Here is an 18,123-nt window from a genome sequence, read left to right as displayed (position 1 = left end):
TACATGTTGGAAGTAATTGAGAAGTCTGGGTCTGCTCTACTTTGGAACAAGGCAGATGGCAGAGGTCTTCCAAAGAGCTGGAACTGTGTGTTCCTCCAAGGACCAGTTGAACAGTTCACATAGGACAGGGCCAGTTGTTTGTAACAGGTCTCTAGGAGCTTGTTATTACTGATGTCATCAGGACATAATGCTTTGTTGACTTTGGCTTTTTGGTGAAGTTAAGCCCATCAAAGCAAATCTAGAACAAGTTCAGAGTATCTGCAAAGGTGCTACAATCCTTAAGGCTTATGTTTCAGGGTGTACATTGGTTCTCTGTAGTCCCAGAAAACTTTTAAGGCCACTCCAGGCATCACACTGTCCACATTGATATATTTTCCACCTTTTCTTTAGGCTATTTTAGCTTCCTTAATTTGCTTAGGACTACTTCATTTTATCACATTGATATATTTTCCACATTTTCTTTAGACTATTTTATCTTCCTTAATTTGCTTACTTAATTTGATCAAAGTACACTGGATCTTGACATCTATGAAATATGTACATTTGTTTCAAATTGTATGTGATTTTAATGTATTTTATTATGCAATATTTATTATTTGAAAAATATTATCAAATATTATACCTTTCTATATAATGTGTCATCAAACATCATCACATATGCCGGAGTTTTCCTTGTTTCTTGCCTCGCAAACAATTCAAATACATTGTTGCGATCTAGTGACACTGCCTTTCAATTCGCTTGGTGGCGCTTTCAGGGTCCAAGGACTGCGGTCCTGAAACTGCAGCTCCCCGGGGTCTCCGGCTCTGCAGGTTCATACTGTTGCAAAAATAGTCACTACTGGTATATGATCAATTCAATGTGAAGTGTCAGAAGAATCACTAGTTAAGAACATGAGATCACACAAGTCTTTAAAAAAAATTAACATACTGAATAAAACAACTAAGTAGCCTAATTAATTGTGTTGTGTAATGCGTTATTTTATTTTCGCTTGTTATTCAAAATTGTCAGCCACAATTTCTAGTTATATACAGTAGCCTATATATTTATACAGTAGGTTATTAGACCTACTGCCACCTAAAAATATTGACTGGACCCATCCGGTCACTTAATGTCCGGCCTTGCCTTGCTCCACACTGAAAACTCCACACACAAAACTACCTTCATGAACAAAAAACCCAGCCTCTAGCTGTAACATTGCACATTTAATAATTATTAATAGTTAAGAGTATTTATTTATTTAACTATGAAATTGTTGTAGGCCTATTGTATTACAATATAATGCAATATATTTGTAACACTATCGTAAATGTGGCAAGGTAATGATAATAAAACAGATTAGGATAGTGATAATGGTAAATATGTATTACATTAAGGCAGCTATGTCTATATGTATCTGTTCGCATATTTAGGAATAACAGTACATTGCATGGTAAGGATTGGGTATGAAACCCATTTAAGTCTTGAATTATAAAAAAATACCACAGCTATATTTTTTTGCCAATCAGTCAAAGAAGGAAAACAGTTTAAGCCATCAAATAGGTTTAAGATGTGGAAAAAGGAACAGGCACAAATTAAAGTATTTATTCATCTAAAAATGTCAATTCTGAACCCAGATGTGTCTTGAGAAAAGGGATCATTCTAAAGAGATTTATGTGGAAATCTCTGGAGTCCCCTCGTGCTTTCTGCATCTTATCTCTTTGGCCAAAGCACAAATCCATGTTGCCCCAGCTGACAAGTGCAACCTACAGAGATGGGTAAGTACAAAGATAAATTAGTCACTTTAATTAGCCAAGATGTCTTTGTCAAAGAATTCCCTTCAAAAGCCCACCTATCCAAAAGAGCAATACATTTGGAATGCTGTTATGAATGATAAAACCATTTGTGTGTCTGTTCTTATCATGGCTTTCAATGATTGAATGGAATTACTGCAGAGTCTATTCTATTATTGGAATTTATATTTGCATCACATACTGTACATTGAGGTTAATTTTTATCAGACAACTTTCCAGGTATGAAATAAGGAATACAAAAAAAATCCAATACCTGGATGACGCGATATTCATATTCCTTGAAGACGGCACCACCAGAATCACCTGTAGAGAAGGTTTAAGAAGTGTCTCCAGTCTAATGCACAGTGTCTGCAGTATGATACAGTATTGGCTTTGGCTTAGTCTTTTAGACATCTAAACATACCTTTACAGGCAATATGCTCTTGTCGTCCGGAGGATCCTCCTGTGCACAGGAAGCTGTCCGTCACAACATCTTTAGGATTATCTGTATGTACATCCTTAGCCTTTGTGGCAGGTTTAATGCAGTTGTCTCTCTATAGGAGAAGTGGAGATTTTGTTTTTGGATGACAAATGTACATTCAAACAAATGAAACACCTCTCGCCTAGTCCAAAACACCTCTCGCCTAGTCCAAAGCACCTCTTATCCCATCAGTGAACTCACCAAATCATGAAGTAGAGCATATGCTGTTTTCTCCGCAAACTTGTTTTCGTCGAATGATAAGAAATTGACTTCCTCAAAATTTTTGGAAAAAAGGAGCTGCTCTAAAGGAATATAAAAGACATAAAAGCAAAACCTTGTAATGTTTTCAAACTTTTGAATTAACTTCAACTAAACAAAACAAGCTGCCACTGATTCTCTACACTTTTTTCTTGATTAAAAATGATCTTGGTGTTGCAATGCTGCCTAAAGTCCAGAAATAATGAGTAGTTTTGGTAATACTGTAATAAACTGTACCTTGGTCTTTGCAGGTGAGGTGAAGCTGTTTGCCTAGTGCTCTATTTGTTTCCTTTGTGCAGGGAACGCAAATGCTTCTATGATAGACAAGGAGAAATATAGTCATTGATAAAAGGGTTTGATTCTCTCAACCTTCCGTATAACTACTTAATGCACATCATAATCTTTCAATTTTCATTGAATTAAGTAGTGGTATAAGGCATCAGTGTGTGCACTGAAATGTTTACCAAAATGTCTTAGTAACATTTTGGTGAGGAGAGAGGAGACAATATATTGGGTATTGTCAGCACAATATAATTAATTGTACTGACAATTGGCTGATTAATAACTAGTATCCATTTGATACCAGACACACGTTATAAGAATGTTGTGTCCCGGTTCTACGAGCTTCTCACCTTACTTCCGCTGAGTACCTCACCTCCTTTTTCAGTTCAATGAGAGCCACATCATAGTCATAGTACTCTTTTATTTTCGGAACTTTAGAGGAGATATTATATTGTTTGTGAAATGTGAATTTTTCTACTGTTAAGCCTGTACGGAGAAATAACAAAGAATACATTTATGTAAATGTAACCCTGTATGAGTCTGTACTATAAAAATCAACCCCACAAGTAATTGAATCATATTTAAGCTTGGGACTCTCCATCAATTATCATGCTATGTTTAACATACAACATACAGACCACTTACATGTAGAATTGGCAAATCCTAACTGTTTACAAACACTAAATATTTAAAGTGGAACTGAACTGATTTATGAAGTACGGCTCATATATTTTTTTAAATAAAATCACAAAACTTTATCTGACAACTAAAAGAGCAAAATGTTCCATTTGTTAATAAAATTAAACTATTTAACTTTACTATTTAAGTAATGGGCGCGGCCATCTTTGAATCGTCATGTATGTGAGGTCACGAGAATGGTTAGGTACTGTGACTGCCGCCTGCTAGCAGTTATCAAGATAGACATTGATAGATTTTCAGGGAAAACAGAGGTATAAATGGCTTAAAACAAACCAGCTAAAACAAGGTGGAAAGTAGGATCTTACTGGCTGGTTGTACAAACAAATTTTACAAGACATAAGGCATTCACTATCATGTCCTACCCAAGCGGCAACCGGTTTTACGAAAATGGCTTGTATCTATACAGCGCCAAATCCCGCCAGCTGCCCCCGGATTCAGAGTTTGCATGGATCACTTTACAGAAGTGGTTTATATTTATAAACCTGTTAAATACGCTAACGTTAATACACAAACTAGCTCCTACATTCACACCTGATTGTAGCCAAACCTAGCTCCGGTACATTACGTCCAGGAGTCAGGTGGCTGAAAGGTGAGGGAGTCGGGCCAGTAATCAGAAGGTCGCCAGTTCGATTCCCGGCTGTGCCACATGATTTTGTGTCCTTGGGCAAGGCACTTCACCCTACTTGCCTCAGGGGGACTGTCCCTGTACTTACTGTAAGTCGCTCTGGATAAGAGCGTCTGCTAAATGACTAAATGTAAATGTAAACTGTTACGTTGCCTGCACTGTAGTTTGTTTAATTTAGCAGCGAACAAGTTATCAACTCAACTAGTGAGCATGTTTCACACACCTTGAAGGAGCTACTAGTATACTGAAACAGGCTACCAGCTATGTGTAGGGCGCTCCAAACTTACTGTCAGATACACAGGGTCACACCGAGCATAGGTTACACATATGATAAGCTAACATAAAAGGTCTTTCTCCTCACACAGCATGGGAAAGATCCTGTGCTCAATGATGAACGATCATTTTGGTGGACCACCAAACACCCAGGTTATCCAGGTCTGCCTCTTTGATCAGATCGATTCTGTCTGTTGGCGTTGTCTGCAGTTACGACAAGTAGCTAGTTACAAGTACATCACCACTCGTTGTTGTTCAACTTGTCAGTGTTAGTGCTAACTATATTTACATCTTCCTACAAAAACACATAATCTGCATCATATGGGACAACTGCGGTCCTGCAGGTACATAATTACATATTGGTTCGAAAGCATATGCCATAGGATGAACAGGGATAGCTATGATGGGTCGATTTTCTTCAATTTTTAATGCAGTTTAACGGATTGAAACTGAGAGCAACCATTCTCGTGACGTCAGATGTGTACGTCATTAAACATGGCGGCGCCCAGTTCTTTTTAAGTACATAATTTACACACTAGAAATTGCGATTATTTATAGAATATGGCATACATTGTATGTTATATATTTTTTAAAGTCATTTAATGTATATACTATTATAATATCACTGTGTCTAATCGCAGTTCAGTTCCACTTTAACTTATTAATGAATGATCTACAAATTGCCTCTAAAAGAATACTTTCCTTATTTGGAAACTAACTGTCAAGTACTGAATGTTTAGCAGTACCTTTGTTAGTTCCAATATCAACCTTTATGTCACCAGGTTGGTCGTCAAACTGGAAGCAGTGGGCTGCTGTCAAGACGAATTTACCAGCAACCAATGATCCAAGGCAGTTTTGAGTCTTGTCTGGTCTCTAATTTGGACAGACTCTTATTTAAATTGACAGGCTCTTACATATAACAAATTTAGCAACTACAATTAAATATATTGTTCCCAATAGACAGACATATTGTCTCATTTGTCTTGATTTTTGATTAGAAGTGGAATGACTCAAGTTGAATGTTCAATCTGAAGGTGCATACATTCAACATATAGGGGCCACTATTCAAGATTTATGAACCCTATATGTTGAATGTATGCACCTTCCTGCCAAAGTAAATTCCTTGTCTGTGCAAACTTTCATGGCGATTTAAACCCCTTTCTGATTCTGATTCACAGATAAGCAGGTGTTGATTTACCGTAACATGAATGTTTACTGCCCATGGGTATCGTCTACTTGTTTTATCATTGGTCTGATTGTATACGCCACATAAATGCAAAAGTTTATCAGAATCTAAAACATAAGAAAATACAAAATAAAGCATTACAGAAAGTGTTAACTAGAAACTCTTCCAACAAATAAATGTTTAAATATAACATTTACTTTAAATGGTGTTGTAGCTTCTACAGAAATGGAAAAAAACAGCTGTAACTTGTGATTGTGATTCTTTTTCACTATATCACACAAGGTAGATTGATTAGTTCATTGTTAGAATTGTTTTTATAAACAAAAGATAAGAGAACAAAATGCCACACATGGGCGAAAAGTATTCTTACCTATGATTTGATCAAATGTTTCGTTCAGCCCTTTCAACCCTCCTTGCACCTGGAAATAGTGCTGTTCATTTGGTTTTACAGTTACTAAATCCTTAATGTTATACGGGAAGATGATATCTCCAACACCGAATATATAAATATCTGTCAGGTGGGTATTAAAACATTAGATCACATTGTTATCATTTCAAAAACAAGTCAATGTGTTGCATTCATGTACGTTATTACATGCATTGTTTTTGGAGTGTCCAGATGATGTGGGACTGTTAAAGGTTTCAAAACACAAAATATTCTAGAGTGTATTGTCCAATTAAAGGCAGGGTAGGTAATTTGTTATATTTGCTGAAATAAACTTCACATCCTGATAGCAATCAATAAATCAAATGCAATGACAGTAAAATAAATCAGATATCAGTCACAGAACTGTAATAAATACAACCAATGCTATGATTGGACGGGATACTTGCCTGTTTACTACCTACCTGCTCGCACTCTGCCAATGCACTCATTGCAGAAGTCAGGCAGTGTGTTTATGTGTTTTGGGGAAGAGGCTTTGAAAGTAGGGGTTGGAATATTTTGGGTGGGATTTTCAAACATAAGCCAAAATTGCTAGTTTCGTAAAATGTACTTACCCCACCTTTAAAGGCAGAACAGGCAGAAATCTGATTGATTTCATTTTTCTGTCAAACCTTTAGATTTATTGGTTGATCAGGTTGTGAAGTTTATTTCAGCAAACATGACAAAAAGTGCCTCTCATCAACATGACCTACCCTGCCTTTAAGTTGAGCAAGTATAATTTCTCTTCTCAGTAACGCATAACTAAACAATCCTTACATTCCTAAAGCAAGGTTTTTGGTCTCACCAAGATGGGAGTCTCTTGCCTTCTGATTGCCCATGTACACTTTTTCCTTAATTATGTCCACCTGCGGTTTAGGGTCACCTCCCATGTTATATTGACCTACAAATGAGAGAAAGAAAAAACGGAATTGATGTTGTTTCATAATTTGGTTTTCTCATGATATAATCATAGTTTGGATTAATCAACTACATATGTATGTCTGAAGTAATTACTTACTCAACACCATCAATATCCCTATAACAATATGAAACTAACATACAGTGCCTTGCGAAAGTATTGTCCCTCCTTGAACTTTTTGACCTTTTGCCACATTTCAGGATTCAAACATATAGATATAAAAATGATTTTTTTTTTTTTGAAAAAATCAACAACAAGTGGGACACAATCATGAAGTGGAACGAAATGTGTTGGATATTTCAAACTTTTTTAACAAATCAAAAACTGAAAAATTGGGCGCGCAAAAGTATTCATCCCCTTTACTTTCAGTGCAGAAAACACTCTCCAGAAGTTCAGTGAGGATCTCTGAATGATCCAATGTTGACCTAAATGACTAATGATGAGAAATAGAATCCACCTCTGTGTAATCAAGTCTCTGTATAAATGCACCTGCTCTGTGATAGTCTCAGAGGTCCGTTTAAAGTGCAGAGAGCATCATGAAGAACAAGGAACACACCAGGCAGGTCCAAGATACTGTTGTGGAGAAGTTTAAAGCCAGATTTGGATACAATAAGATTTCCCAAGCTTCAAACATCCCAAGGAGCACTGTGCAAGTGATAATATTGAAATGGAAGGAGTATCAGACCACTGCAAATCTACGAAGACCCGGCCGTCCCTCTAAACTTTCAGCTCATACAAGGAGAAGACTGATCAGAGATGCAGCCAAGAGGCCCATGATCACTCTGGATGAACTGCAGAGATCTACAGCTGAGGTGGGAGACTCTGTCCATAGGACAACAATCAGTCGTATACTGCACAAATCTGGCGTTTATGGAAGAGTGGCAAGAAGAAAGACATTTCTTAAAGATATCCATAAAAAGTGTTGTTTAAAGTAAACAAGCCACCTGGGAGACACACCAAACATGTGGAAGAAGGTGCTCTGGTCAGATGAATCCAAAATCGAACTTTTTGGCAACAATGCAAAACGTTATGTTTGGCGTAAAAGCAACACAGCTCATCAAACTGAACACACCATCCCCATTGTCAAACATGGTGGTGGCAGCATCATGGTTTGGGCCTGCTTTTCTTCAGCAGGGACAGGGAAGATGGTTAAAATTGATGGGAAGATGGATGGAGCCAAATACAGGACCATTCTGGAAGAAAACCTGATCGAGTCTGCAAAACACCTGAGACTGGGACGGAGATTTGTCTTCCAACAAGACAATGATCCAAAACATAAAGCAAAATCTACCATGGAATGGTTCACAAATAAACATATCCAGGTGTTAGAATGGCCAAGTCAAAGTCCAGACCTGAATCTAATCGAGAATCTGTGAAAAGAACTGTAAACTGCTGTTCACAAACGCTCTCCATCCAACCTCACTGAGCTTGAGCTGTTTTGCGAGGAGGAATGGGCAAAAATGTCAGTCTCTCGATGTGCACAACTGATAGAGACATACCCCAAGCGACTTACAGCTGTAATCTCAGCAAAAGGTGGCGCTACAAAGTATTAAGTTAAGGGGGCCAAATACTTTTGCACGCCCAATTTTTCAGTTTTTGATTTGTTTAAAAAGTTTGAAATATCCAATAAATTTTGTTCCACTTCATGATTGTGTCCCACTTGTTGTTGATTTTTTCAACAACAAAAAACATTTTTATTGTTTGAAGCCTTTAATGTGGCTAAAGGTCAAAAAGTTCAAGGGGGGCCAATACTTTCGCAGGGCACTGTACATGCATGGGCGTAGATTTAGGGGGGGGACGCTACTTGCCCCCACCAACATTTGAAAATGACAAAATTGTCCCCACCAATATTTTAGCGAATTGTGCTGCTATTTGGATCGATTCCGACGGCCAGGATGCAACAGTACAAGAAACGCCATAATTCGATTGGCTGAAAATCCGAAGGGGAATGTTATCTCACACGCGACACGCATGGCGAGAAGCACACGCTACTTTGCTTGCTTGCACTCGCAGTTGCAAACAAGCTAGCGGGTGTGTCGGCGACAAAGGTACAGCTAAGTTACCAGGGCTGTCTGCCAACAATACATACATAAAAGGCTAGAGTAACACATTTTAATATTCCCTTTGCCCTTCAGCATGTACATGTTTGTCCCTTGTGCTTTGTAGATCAGAGTTGCCTCCACCCAAGAAGAAGAAAGGGGACATACGAAGCTTTTTCAAAAAGCCAGTCAGCAAGTCAGGCTAAACATCTAGCCACACTAGCAGTAGTAGTGACCAGGCTTTCAAATGCAGATTCTACTGTGGAAAGGTATTAACTGGTGATATTATGTATTACCCAGGATATTGTTACAGCTAAACCTAGCTTCTGTAGCTAATCTTTCAACCAAGGTTAGGAGTCTAGCCTATGACAAATTCACAGTTGATGGACTGTCACTGCATTGCTAGACAGGTGCTGGAAACAGTTGGCAATGTGAATAAGTTAACACTGTTGGTTATTCAAATATAATGAATCATTATTTGATTATTAATGTCCAAATAACACTGTATACAATATGGTAGGAGGGTTAACTATGCTGGAATGACAGCATGAAAACACTCCAGATGTAGAGCAGGCTGATGAAACAGCATCAGGGCTTAAGGTGAGGTTTATGATAATAAAACATTTTGTTGTTCAGCATTACAGTCTCATCATAACAGTCTCTTTTTTTTGAGATTGCATATTTTAGATTATACAGTTATACTAGCTCTTTAGGAATAGTATACAGAATGGCATCTCGATTTGCGCTCGGGGGGGGGGGGGGGGGGGGGGGTTGATGGGTGGATGTCCCCACCAAGTCTGAGACCAAACCTACGCCCTTGCATACAGGTCCTAGTTGACAATAGTATTACCGTCAGTGAACATGATGATCACATGTTTCTGATCTTCAAAACTCTTTTTGTCGTTCTTCTTGATAGCTTGTACTTCTAAGATGTTTATTTGTTCGCCGATGGCCTTGAAGGCAAGACTGAGATCTGTGCCAAAACTCTCTGTCAGTCCTGTGTTTGGTACAGAAATCAAATGTTGGCGTGAGTATACAGAGATAAATGTGTTTTCATTAGCTTTAAGAACAGACAAGCTCCTATATTGATTTAATGTATTGGCTTACCATCAAATTGATCTAATTTATTCAAGACGTCAATCGTTGTTCCATCAGATTCTGCTATATCTACAACCTTCATAACTTCAGATGCAAAAAATACAATGTGATATTTTGGAGTGACTTCAAAGGAAGCAATCTGTGAAAAGATGAGTCAATGATAGTGTATTTTAAAAGCCAGTGAGTAACAGATGTTTCAAAACTCCGACACAATAGTCTATCGATATGGGGCAGGAAAACTGTTGTTTTGCAAGGCACTGTTTCATGCCATGTTTGGATTTGGTCATTTCACCTTTTTGATAAGTAGCTTCACAGCCTCTTTTGCGTTAAGGAAGTCCTTTTTTTCTATGCTCAGAGAGACATCCATCGCTATAAAGATGTTAAGAAGTCCTTGTTCATCGAGAGATATTTTCTTTCCCTCTTTAGTGCCATCTGAAAGGGATTCCAGGTGTTATTTTCACTTTTACAAAGCAAAAAGATTGATGTCAAACCATACCCAAGAAAAGCTATTAACTTTGACTAATAACTTGTTTCTCACACACTTTTGCAAACCATACTTGCACTGAAATATAAATGCATTATTTGGGGGCATAGTCAATTTTGATGCCTTGATGAATGATAAATAAATAAATATGCAAAGACTGAATTTTTTTTGATGGTCACCTAATTGAAATTGCAATTATGATATTACAATACTAAGTGTAACTTACCAAAGCATGAGTTACACACATAGCTTATTTTGGCGCTGTTTGTAATTCCAGATCAGAAATTCAGTAACCTTTGTTGCATACAGTATAACATGATTCTGGTACAACATGATTTACGTGATCATTTCAGACTTACCATCCAACTCATTTAGGGTCTCACTAATGGAAGATCCAAAAGCCTTTGCCATCTCCAATGGTGTGTCATAAGTATGTGGGACTATAGCAAGGAAAGAGTGCACAAAAAACACAATAAAAACAAAAGACATGTAAAAAAAAAAAAAACCTTAATGTTCACTGTAACTTTGGAGCATGTTTGTAGAAACTTACAGTAACATTTAGGTTCGGACCCGGACCACTGGTGATTCTCTAAACATGTCCGCTCATTTGACCCAATCATAAATAATCTAGTGTCACAGCTGTAAGTGACTTTGTCATCAATGCCAAATGAATTCCCTGAACGTGTGGCTCCTGCAGGTATTCCTGGGTTTGGACAATAATCTTCAGCTGTAAAAATAGCACATGGTATAAAGTTAAGTAACCTCAGGAAAGCAATGGAAAGATTCAGCAGAAAGAGGAGACAAACTATAGATTGATAGACTCTCCATACCACTGCTAGCAGCATAACAACAGATGACATAGCTTCAAAAGGAGAGCGGGTGAAGTGAAGAGATGTAAAAGAGTGAGATGGGGGTAGTTTAAAAGACTCACAACTGCTGACACAAACTGGTGTGCTTCCACTCCACTTTCCACTGGACTGGCAGACACGTCTGGAAGACCCACGTAGCGTGTAGCCAGAATAACATTCAGAAGTGATCACATTGTTCCATAAGTATGTGTTTTGGGAAGGTGTGAAAAATCCTTTTTCTAACTTTGGTTGTGGGCATTCAATCACTGAAAAGTGAAGTGTAAAAGTAAATCAAAAAAGGCTTGCTATTATGTTAAACGGTGGTGGAACGAGTACTGAAAATTGGTACTTACGTACAAATACCGTTACATTGCTCAGATAATACTCAATTACAAGCAAAAGTACAGGTGTTAAAACAGTACTTAAAGATGTTGAAAAGCAATTTCCATAATTTGCTTCTCAATACATTATATACGTGTAAAATGAGTTGCTTAAAGCATGTGCAAAGCAGGAAAACCTTGACGCACTGAAATGTGGAGTTAGACCGTTGAACAGTTACTCACCCATTTTCAGCTCAAGTTTTGTATAGGCGGGGCAAAACCCAACCTATCTACGACACGCCCCCCCAGTAGACTGCTGATTTTCTCACGATTGCAAAGCCTAATTTAACATACTTGTCAGTGTTTTTTTCCATTCTAATTTGGATGGGTAGTTAACAATATATTCTTCTGTGGTGTGATGAACTTGAAACTCATTTTCAGTTTTGCTTTACAGACAGTTTAAGGACAAATTACTCTTCTCAAAAACCAAAGAGTACTTGTTACTTTTTAGCTGATGATATTTAAAGAATTTTTGGGTTATTTTCAACAACCCCCAAATTACCTTATTGATTAATGGTGATGAAAGTTTTTTTTTAAATTAGAGGTTGAATTCTTGTAAACCGAAATCACCGCAGATGGCAAACAAAGTTTGCATTTCATTGGCACGCTGTCACCTTTCCTCCCTCTGTGGCCTACGTGAACAACTCCTCCAGGTCCGGCCATGGGTACTCGTCAGCTGAGTTCATCGTGGCGGTCATTAATTTCCATCATATGGTTGGTTTGCTTCTCCAACCCTTCAGTTCTGTTCATAAATTAACTGTGCGATTATTACGATAAACTCTCTGAAACCTGCTGCAAAAGGGACTTTTTTGGTCCAAATATCTGGGTTTGAATTGGTTCATTTACTATTAGATATCTTCATTGGCTACTGAAATCAAATGTTTAAATATTACTTGAAATTCTTAAATGCTTTCTAACATGCAAGGGTGGTTGTAGACCATTTAAACTGAGGGGGAGGGAGGGGGGGGATAGCTAAGGCCTGTTACATTATACATTATTGTCACATACAACAGGCAAAAGACCATGTTTATAATTATTCAGACTACATTAAGGAAGGGCCACAAGGGGGTCCAAGCTTGTTGTCACAGGGGCACTGTCTGTCTCCCTCCCCCCACTGAACAACCCATGCTAACGTTATATACAGCCACTGTATTGTACTAACCCTTGCATTTTGGAGGTCTACTTCGGGCAGGGTTCCATCTCCCACTCGCCAGGCACAGACGAGCCATATCAGGATCGGCATAGTGGTTTTCAGGACAATGGTAGATCAGTGTACTGCCTTTGTTCTGCCCATTGGTTAGAGTGTAATGACCTCCCAAAATGTCCATTTTCTCCAGAGAACACTTACTAGAAACTCCTGTAAAATAAAAGACAATTGGTTATTTTTTCAAGGATTTACGAAGAACACAAGCTTGCTGTCTGTTTGATGCTTAGTGTCATGGTTCCCGGGCCTAGACAGGGGTCATTAATTGGCAGGCCGCGGCCCGGGTCCAGACCCAGGTGGTTTACTATACGGACCAGGATAGACAAGTATGCATTTGTGCTGCAGGGGTGGAGCACAAAACCGATGTGTTTAATCTGCAATGAGACGGTTGCCCTTGTCACTATGACACAAAGCATGGACACTTTGAACAAAATTACCCCCAGAACTCTGAGCTAAAGGCCAGAATAAACCATCACAGAAAATAAACCATCACCGTTCCGGACCCTGGACTGAATGGAAGTTTGATGAGTGGACCTTTTGGCTTTCTAATTGAGTACTGCTTTTCTAGGCTGATCAGCCTCCTTCCCCTCCCCCTCTGTGTGTGTCACTGTGGCTCATGGGCGGCGCTAGGTAGGGGCTAGCAGGTGCTTCAGCACCCCCAAGAAAAACCAAAGCACCCCCATAGCACCCCCAAAAATATTGCTCATTTATTAATTGTATTAAGGCCCAGAGTGGCCATCGGGAGAATTCTCGGTGGGCCGCTCTGCCCGCTCATGAATTGGTCCAGCAAGATCGCCTGCTTTCTCTTTGTTTTTTTCACACACAGAAAAAAACTATGTGTTAAGTTACTGTGTGACTGATAAGTAAGTCAATAGGCTACACTAGGTTTTATTCTAAATTAACGCATGATCAGACCGTTGATTAAAAAGTGGCGTTTTCAGTTGTTGCGCGTGCTCTCTTTCTCAAACACAAGTGCGTAACTTTGTTACAACGGAGACAACCCTAAACAATCATGTATTTTTGTGGAGTTAGCATGATTAAGCTGATGTAAAAATAATAAATGGATGGGGAAGATGCCAGGAGAATCTGAAAAAGCCAGGTAAAAAAAGAGAGATCTGTCACTTCATAAATATAGGTTCCTGCAAGGGTGGGAAAATATGTTTTCTCCAAAGCCCTGAATCTTTCAGGTACAAATTTGGGTTGTAATTTCCGGAAAATATAACAAGATGAGTCCAACGAAATGTTTATATTAGCCTACAGAAAGCTCAAAAACGATTTTGCACAGAAATGAATGCCAAAAACTGCGCTCGCGCCTTATGCGCGCTCGCATTCATGTGAAGTTACGAATGTACCTCCCATCAAAACCTTCACTAGTAGCAGAGAATGTCTAATCAGAGCCTGTTTAAGGAGAGCCTTGCCACTCCCTATTAAACCCCATTGTACCGAATTTGGCTGCAGTTCCACCACAGTTCCACTGGGGGTGATCGCGAGCGAGTGCATGTTGAATGGGAGTCTATGGAGCTAAACGGCTAAATGTGTCTCTTTCGCCTGATTGTTGTTGAAAAATCTCCGATTTGATTGTAGTTTGTGCATGTTCAACATGGATTATAGGTCGAAAATTGAATGAACGAGTACTTATGTCCTTTTGATTTCTTACATGGTGAGTCGTTGTTGCCCATAACACGCTAGCATTCTGCTACTGAATGCTGATTGGTTAGTAAAAGACTGATACGACCAGAGCTCCCGCTTGATGGCATCCGAAGCGGAATCAGAATGTCGGAGCATTAGCAACATTAGCAACAACATTAGCAAGCCAAAACTCTTTCAAGCATGTGTATTGACAGGGAGAGCCTAACCTGTCAGCTGTGTTGTCGATGCCCTGAGAGAAAAAAGTAAGTGACCAGAGCTTGCCGTCAAGCAGTAGCTCTGGTCGCAAGATGTGTATGACGTCAATGACATTTTCTAAAGCTTTTTAGAACAGAAAGGCGATTTTCAAAAAATCTAAAACCCGGCATTGTGTATTTTTTAGGGCTTCCCTTTCGAATTCAGAATTCAAATTACTAGACAAAAAATATATCCTGAGAAAAGTGGATTTTGAGGGGTACCGCTCCATAGACCTCGATTCATTCTGCACTCACATGGAATTTCAACCAGTTCAGAACCCGGAAGTTTCCTGAGAGTGGCAGTTCTCTCTATATTAGACATTCTCCATGACGTAACGTTAGCCTACTACCAGAGAATGTGTAATATCCGTAAACGGGCTCTGCTACTACTCTTTAGTCGGCTCGCAAGCCAAACAAGTGTGTTTGTGGCGTGCCTGTTGTTTTGTTTCCGGTCTAGCTAGATCCGGTGTGGTGTTGTAGTTTTTCTAACGTCAGCAGTTGTTGCAACAGCATGTGAAAAAAACTACAAAGTTCGCTAGGCCAAAAGGAGCGTTAATCGCGCGATAAAAAAATTGACCCCGTTAATTTGGGTTTGCGTTAACGCCGTTAATAACGCGTTAAACTGACAGCACTAATTTTTGAACATCCTTATCTAATCACAACTAATCCATGCATGCATTTTGTAAGTTTTCATCACATGAACTGGCATTCCTGCACCACATGTACAGTCAGTTCTCAGTATCTCACACTACTCAGCAGTCAAGCCCACATACTACGACATTCAGACTTTAAGGTGCTTTGATTATATTTTTTATATGCATATATTTGTCCCTGTTAAGGACAACTAGCAAATTATGAAACAATAAATAGCCTATACTTATTGGCTCTAATGGCATTTGGTGACTTATGGCACAGCTGTCTAATGTCGTGAAAAATATTCTACGTTTTCAACCAATATCCAAATTTAAGAACAGCACTGTAACTCAGCAAAGTTTAATGCAAAGTGTTTATTAGAATCCAAAGTGACAGAGATTCCAACAAACGTGACCAAGATCCCGGGATCAGACTGGAATTTCTCTTATATATTTTCCCAATTATTTTATTTTACCATTGGTACAATACTTGTTGGTCACACTCACAGAATACACTCTTACCCAGCTGGTCCCTCGTCATAGGGGACTCTGATTACAGGTGCTTTTTTTCATAGAAAACTCTTCAATTTTTAGGCCTGCTCTCGCCTTGAAGGCCAGCTGCACTAGGTTTCTGGGCATAGCGCTGTAAATATGCCTCATGATAGCTGGGCCTTGTAGTTTAATATGGCAGAAGCATATACAGTCTTCTTTTGCACTAGGCCCCTAATTATCCAGATTTGCACTTTGGATTTGCACTTTGGGCTTAATATCTTCTACTACATATTACAGTTACTATTAACTAATGTAGTTACTATTACATTACTACAGTCCCCTATAGCTCAATATAAAGGTTGGTCACAACGAGTTATGTCCATACAATGGCCGGCTTATGTTAGTAGGCATGTCATGATTCAGTTATATAAACAATGTTTTTGTTAATGGAATGGAAATTTAAAAGAATCATTATCCCAAATAATTATTACATACACTAGAGTCATCAAGAGCTAATTGTCCATTCACAGCTATAGCTGATATACATTTCTTATAGACCAATCCGACATGTGCATAATACTGATAAAGCATCTCAAACACACAGGTATATGAATTGGCACACAACCTTATATGTGCACAATCAGCACTGTTTCAAGGAACTTGCTGGAATGGCTTGCTTTGAGGCGAGAACTTCTGACTTCTATGAGATGGTGAGAAAGTGAAATGTTTCTAATTCAACTTTTAAGCAGTAGATTTGCTTATCCATCTTTTATCAAATAAAGCAAAACATTACCCTCAGGATTTTCTGCTTTGAATTCAACAATCAAAATATATCTGTAGTCTATGTAGTAGTATACAATTCTGAAAAACAATGTTCAATAACATACAAGATTGTCATATGGATATGGGATTATCATATTAGCATGCGTCAATGTTTTTATAATAGTTTATTAGGCATTTAATTAAATAATGGCCCAGATTATTAACAGATTATTTTCAAAATTTGTGAACACTATTTTACATTAGAGTGAATTCAAAATTCATCAATTGGTATTTTTCTTACTGACAGATTTTTGTGAATTGTTACTTAAAACACTTAACATTTGTAGCCATTTTAGAAGAAAGGAAGTTAGTACTAATAGCTGGGTGATGCTGAAGGGACACACACATTTGGAAGCCAATGCATGGAAGAAAGGCTTTCTCAAGTACAAAAAAATTAACTACTTTCATGTCCATAGGCTGAGAGTATGGACATGTCCCTGCCAATGTCGAGACCATTGAAACCACCAAGAAATGGTGGCAGAGCAGGGGTATTGTTTTTTAAATATACAGTAGGTGTTCAAACCAAACCTACACCTGTGACTACATCATTGTAATTGAGGGCTTCACATACTTATGCACAAGAGATACTTTGTTCTTTTATTTAGACCTGGATCTCCTGAGTTAAAACCTATTTCCCCTTTCCACCACTACTTTGCCAATAAAATGTAGATTTCAACACGTTCACTTAAAAGTAAGTCTATCATAAAAAGCATACCAGCAGACAGTTTCGAGTGACAGGTTGAATACACAAGAATAGACATCAATTACTGCTGAATGGCTTTTACACTTACCTATATGAAAAAAAGAGAAAACCAACATAGCGAACCAACTGAAGTGCACTCTACAACCCATATTGGAGGCCAGCGGTCAAAAACAGTTCCAAAAGTACGATGACTTCTAAATAAAGCACATTTATAGAGTAGAAAAAGACTAGGAGGAGGGGCTGACATGTGTTGTCACTGTTTAACTGCAGTTCAAATAAAGGAAGATCAATGACCAATTCAGAGAGAAACTCATATTTCTCTCGAACTATACATTGTTTTATCTTAATAATTATGTGTTCAGTTAACTTGAAATACACAAAACTTTAAATTGAAATGCAGTTATATCCATGTAGCATCTATCACAACAAGGAAATCATGAGTAGTATTTAATGTAATTCATTGCAGTCTTATAAACACCAAATTTTCCATTTTAGGTTTTAAGCCAAAAGCTAAAGAAAACGCATTAACGTTCTCATGGGCACGCATGGTTTTTCATTTCTTGTGCAAGTTTCTGTGCTAGATATATATAAAAGGCCTAGCATGGATTGCGGAACTGTTTA

The 18,123-nt window shown here is 38.3% G+C and overlaps 1 protein-coding gene across 2 annotated transcripts; it reads right to left on the bottom strand.

Annotated features, from left to right (window-relative positions):
• Positions 1–1,568: 1,568 nt before the first annotated feature.
• LOC146245987 (complement factor B-like) lies at positions 1,569–17,688 on the bottom strand. Of its 2 annotated transcripts, none has more exons than XR_014734570.1 (18): positions 17,591–17,688; positions 12,929–13,123; positions 11,470–11,652; positions 11,089–11,265; positions 10,898–10,978; positions 10,347–10,486; positions 10,064–10,193; positions 9,807–9,953; positions 6,804–6,899; positions 5,945–6,085; positions 5,587–5,681; positions 5,135–5,261; positions 3,142–3,277; positions 2,747–2,823; positions 2,453–2,548; positions 2,195–2,324; positions 2,045–2,094; positions 1,569–1,743 (listed from the first exon to the last, which is right to left on the bottom strand). XR_014734570.1 is itself a non-coding variant. In XM_084684022.1 (18 exons), exons 1-18 carry the CDS (start codon positions 17,649–17,651, stop codon positions 1,582–1,584), a joined length of 2,229 nt encoding a protein of 742 aa, XP_084540148.1. In that variant the 5' UTR covers positions 17,652–17,688; the 3' UTR covers positions 1,569–1,581. The 2 variants fall into 2 exon arrangements, 1 of the variants encoding a protein (XP_084540148.1); XM_084684022.1 differs by having other exon boundaries at positions 2,453–2,553.
• Positions 17,689–18,123: the final 435 nt, after the last annotated feature.

This window comes from Hypomesus nipponensis, chromosome 20, assembly GCF_054491055.1.
Source record: "Hypomesus nipponensis isolate SF chromosome 20, ASM5449105v1, whole genome shotgun sequence".
Lineage (NCBI taxonomy): Eukaryota > Metazoa > Chordata > Actinopteri > Osmeriformes > Osmeridae > Hypomesus > Hypomesus nipponensis.
This window is presented reverse-complemented; position numbering and strand designations above follow the sequence as displayed.

Bases quoted from the DNA above. Each gene is read 5' to 3' on its own strand.
- LOC146245987 (XM_084684022.1), bottom strand. From the start codon at position 17,651: ATGGGTTGTAGAGTGCACTTCAGTTGGTTCGCTATGTTGGTTTTCTCT. The intron at 10,194-10,346 runs GTGAAATGACCA...ATCTTTTCACAG, and splicing joins TGAAGCTACTTATCAAAAAG to ATTGCTTCCTTTGAAGTCAC. The intron at 6,086-6,803 runs GTGAGACCAAAA...CCCACCTGACAG, and splicing joins GGCAAGAGACTCCCATCTTG to ATATTTATATATTCGGTGTT.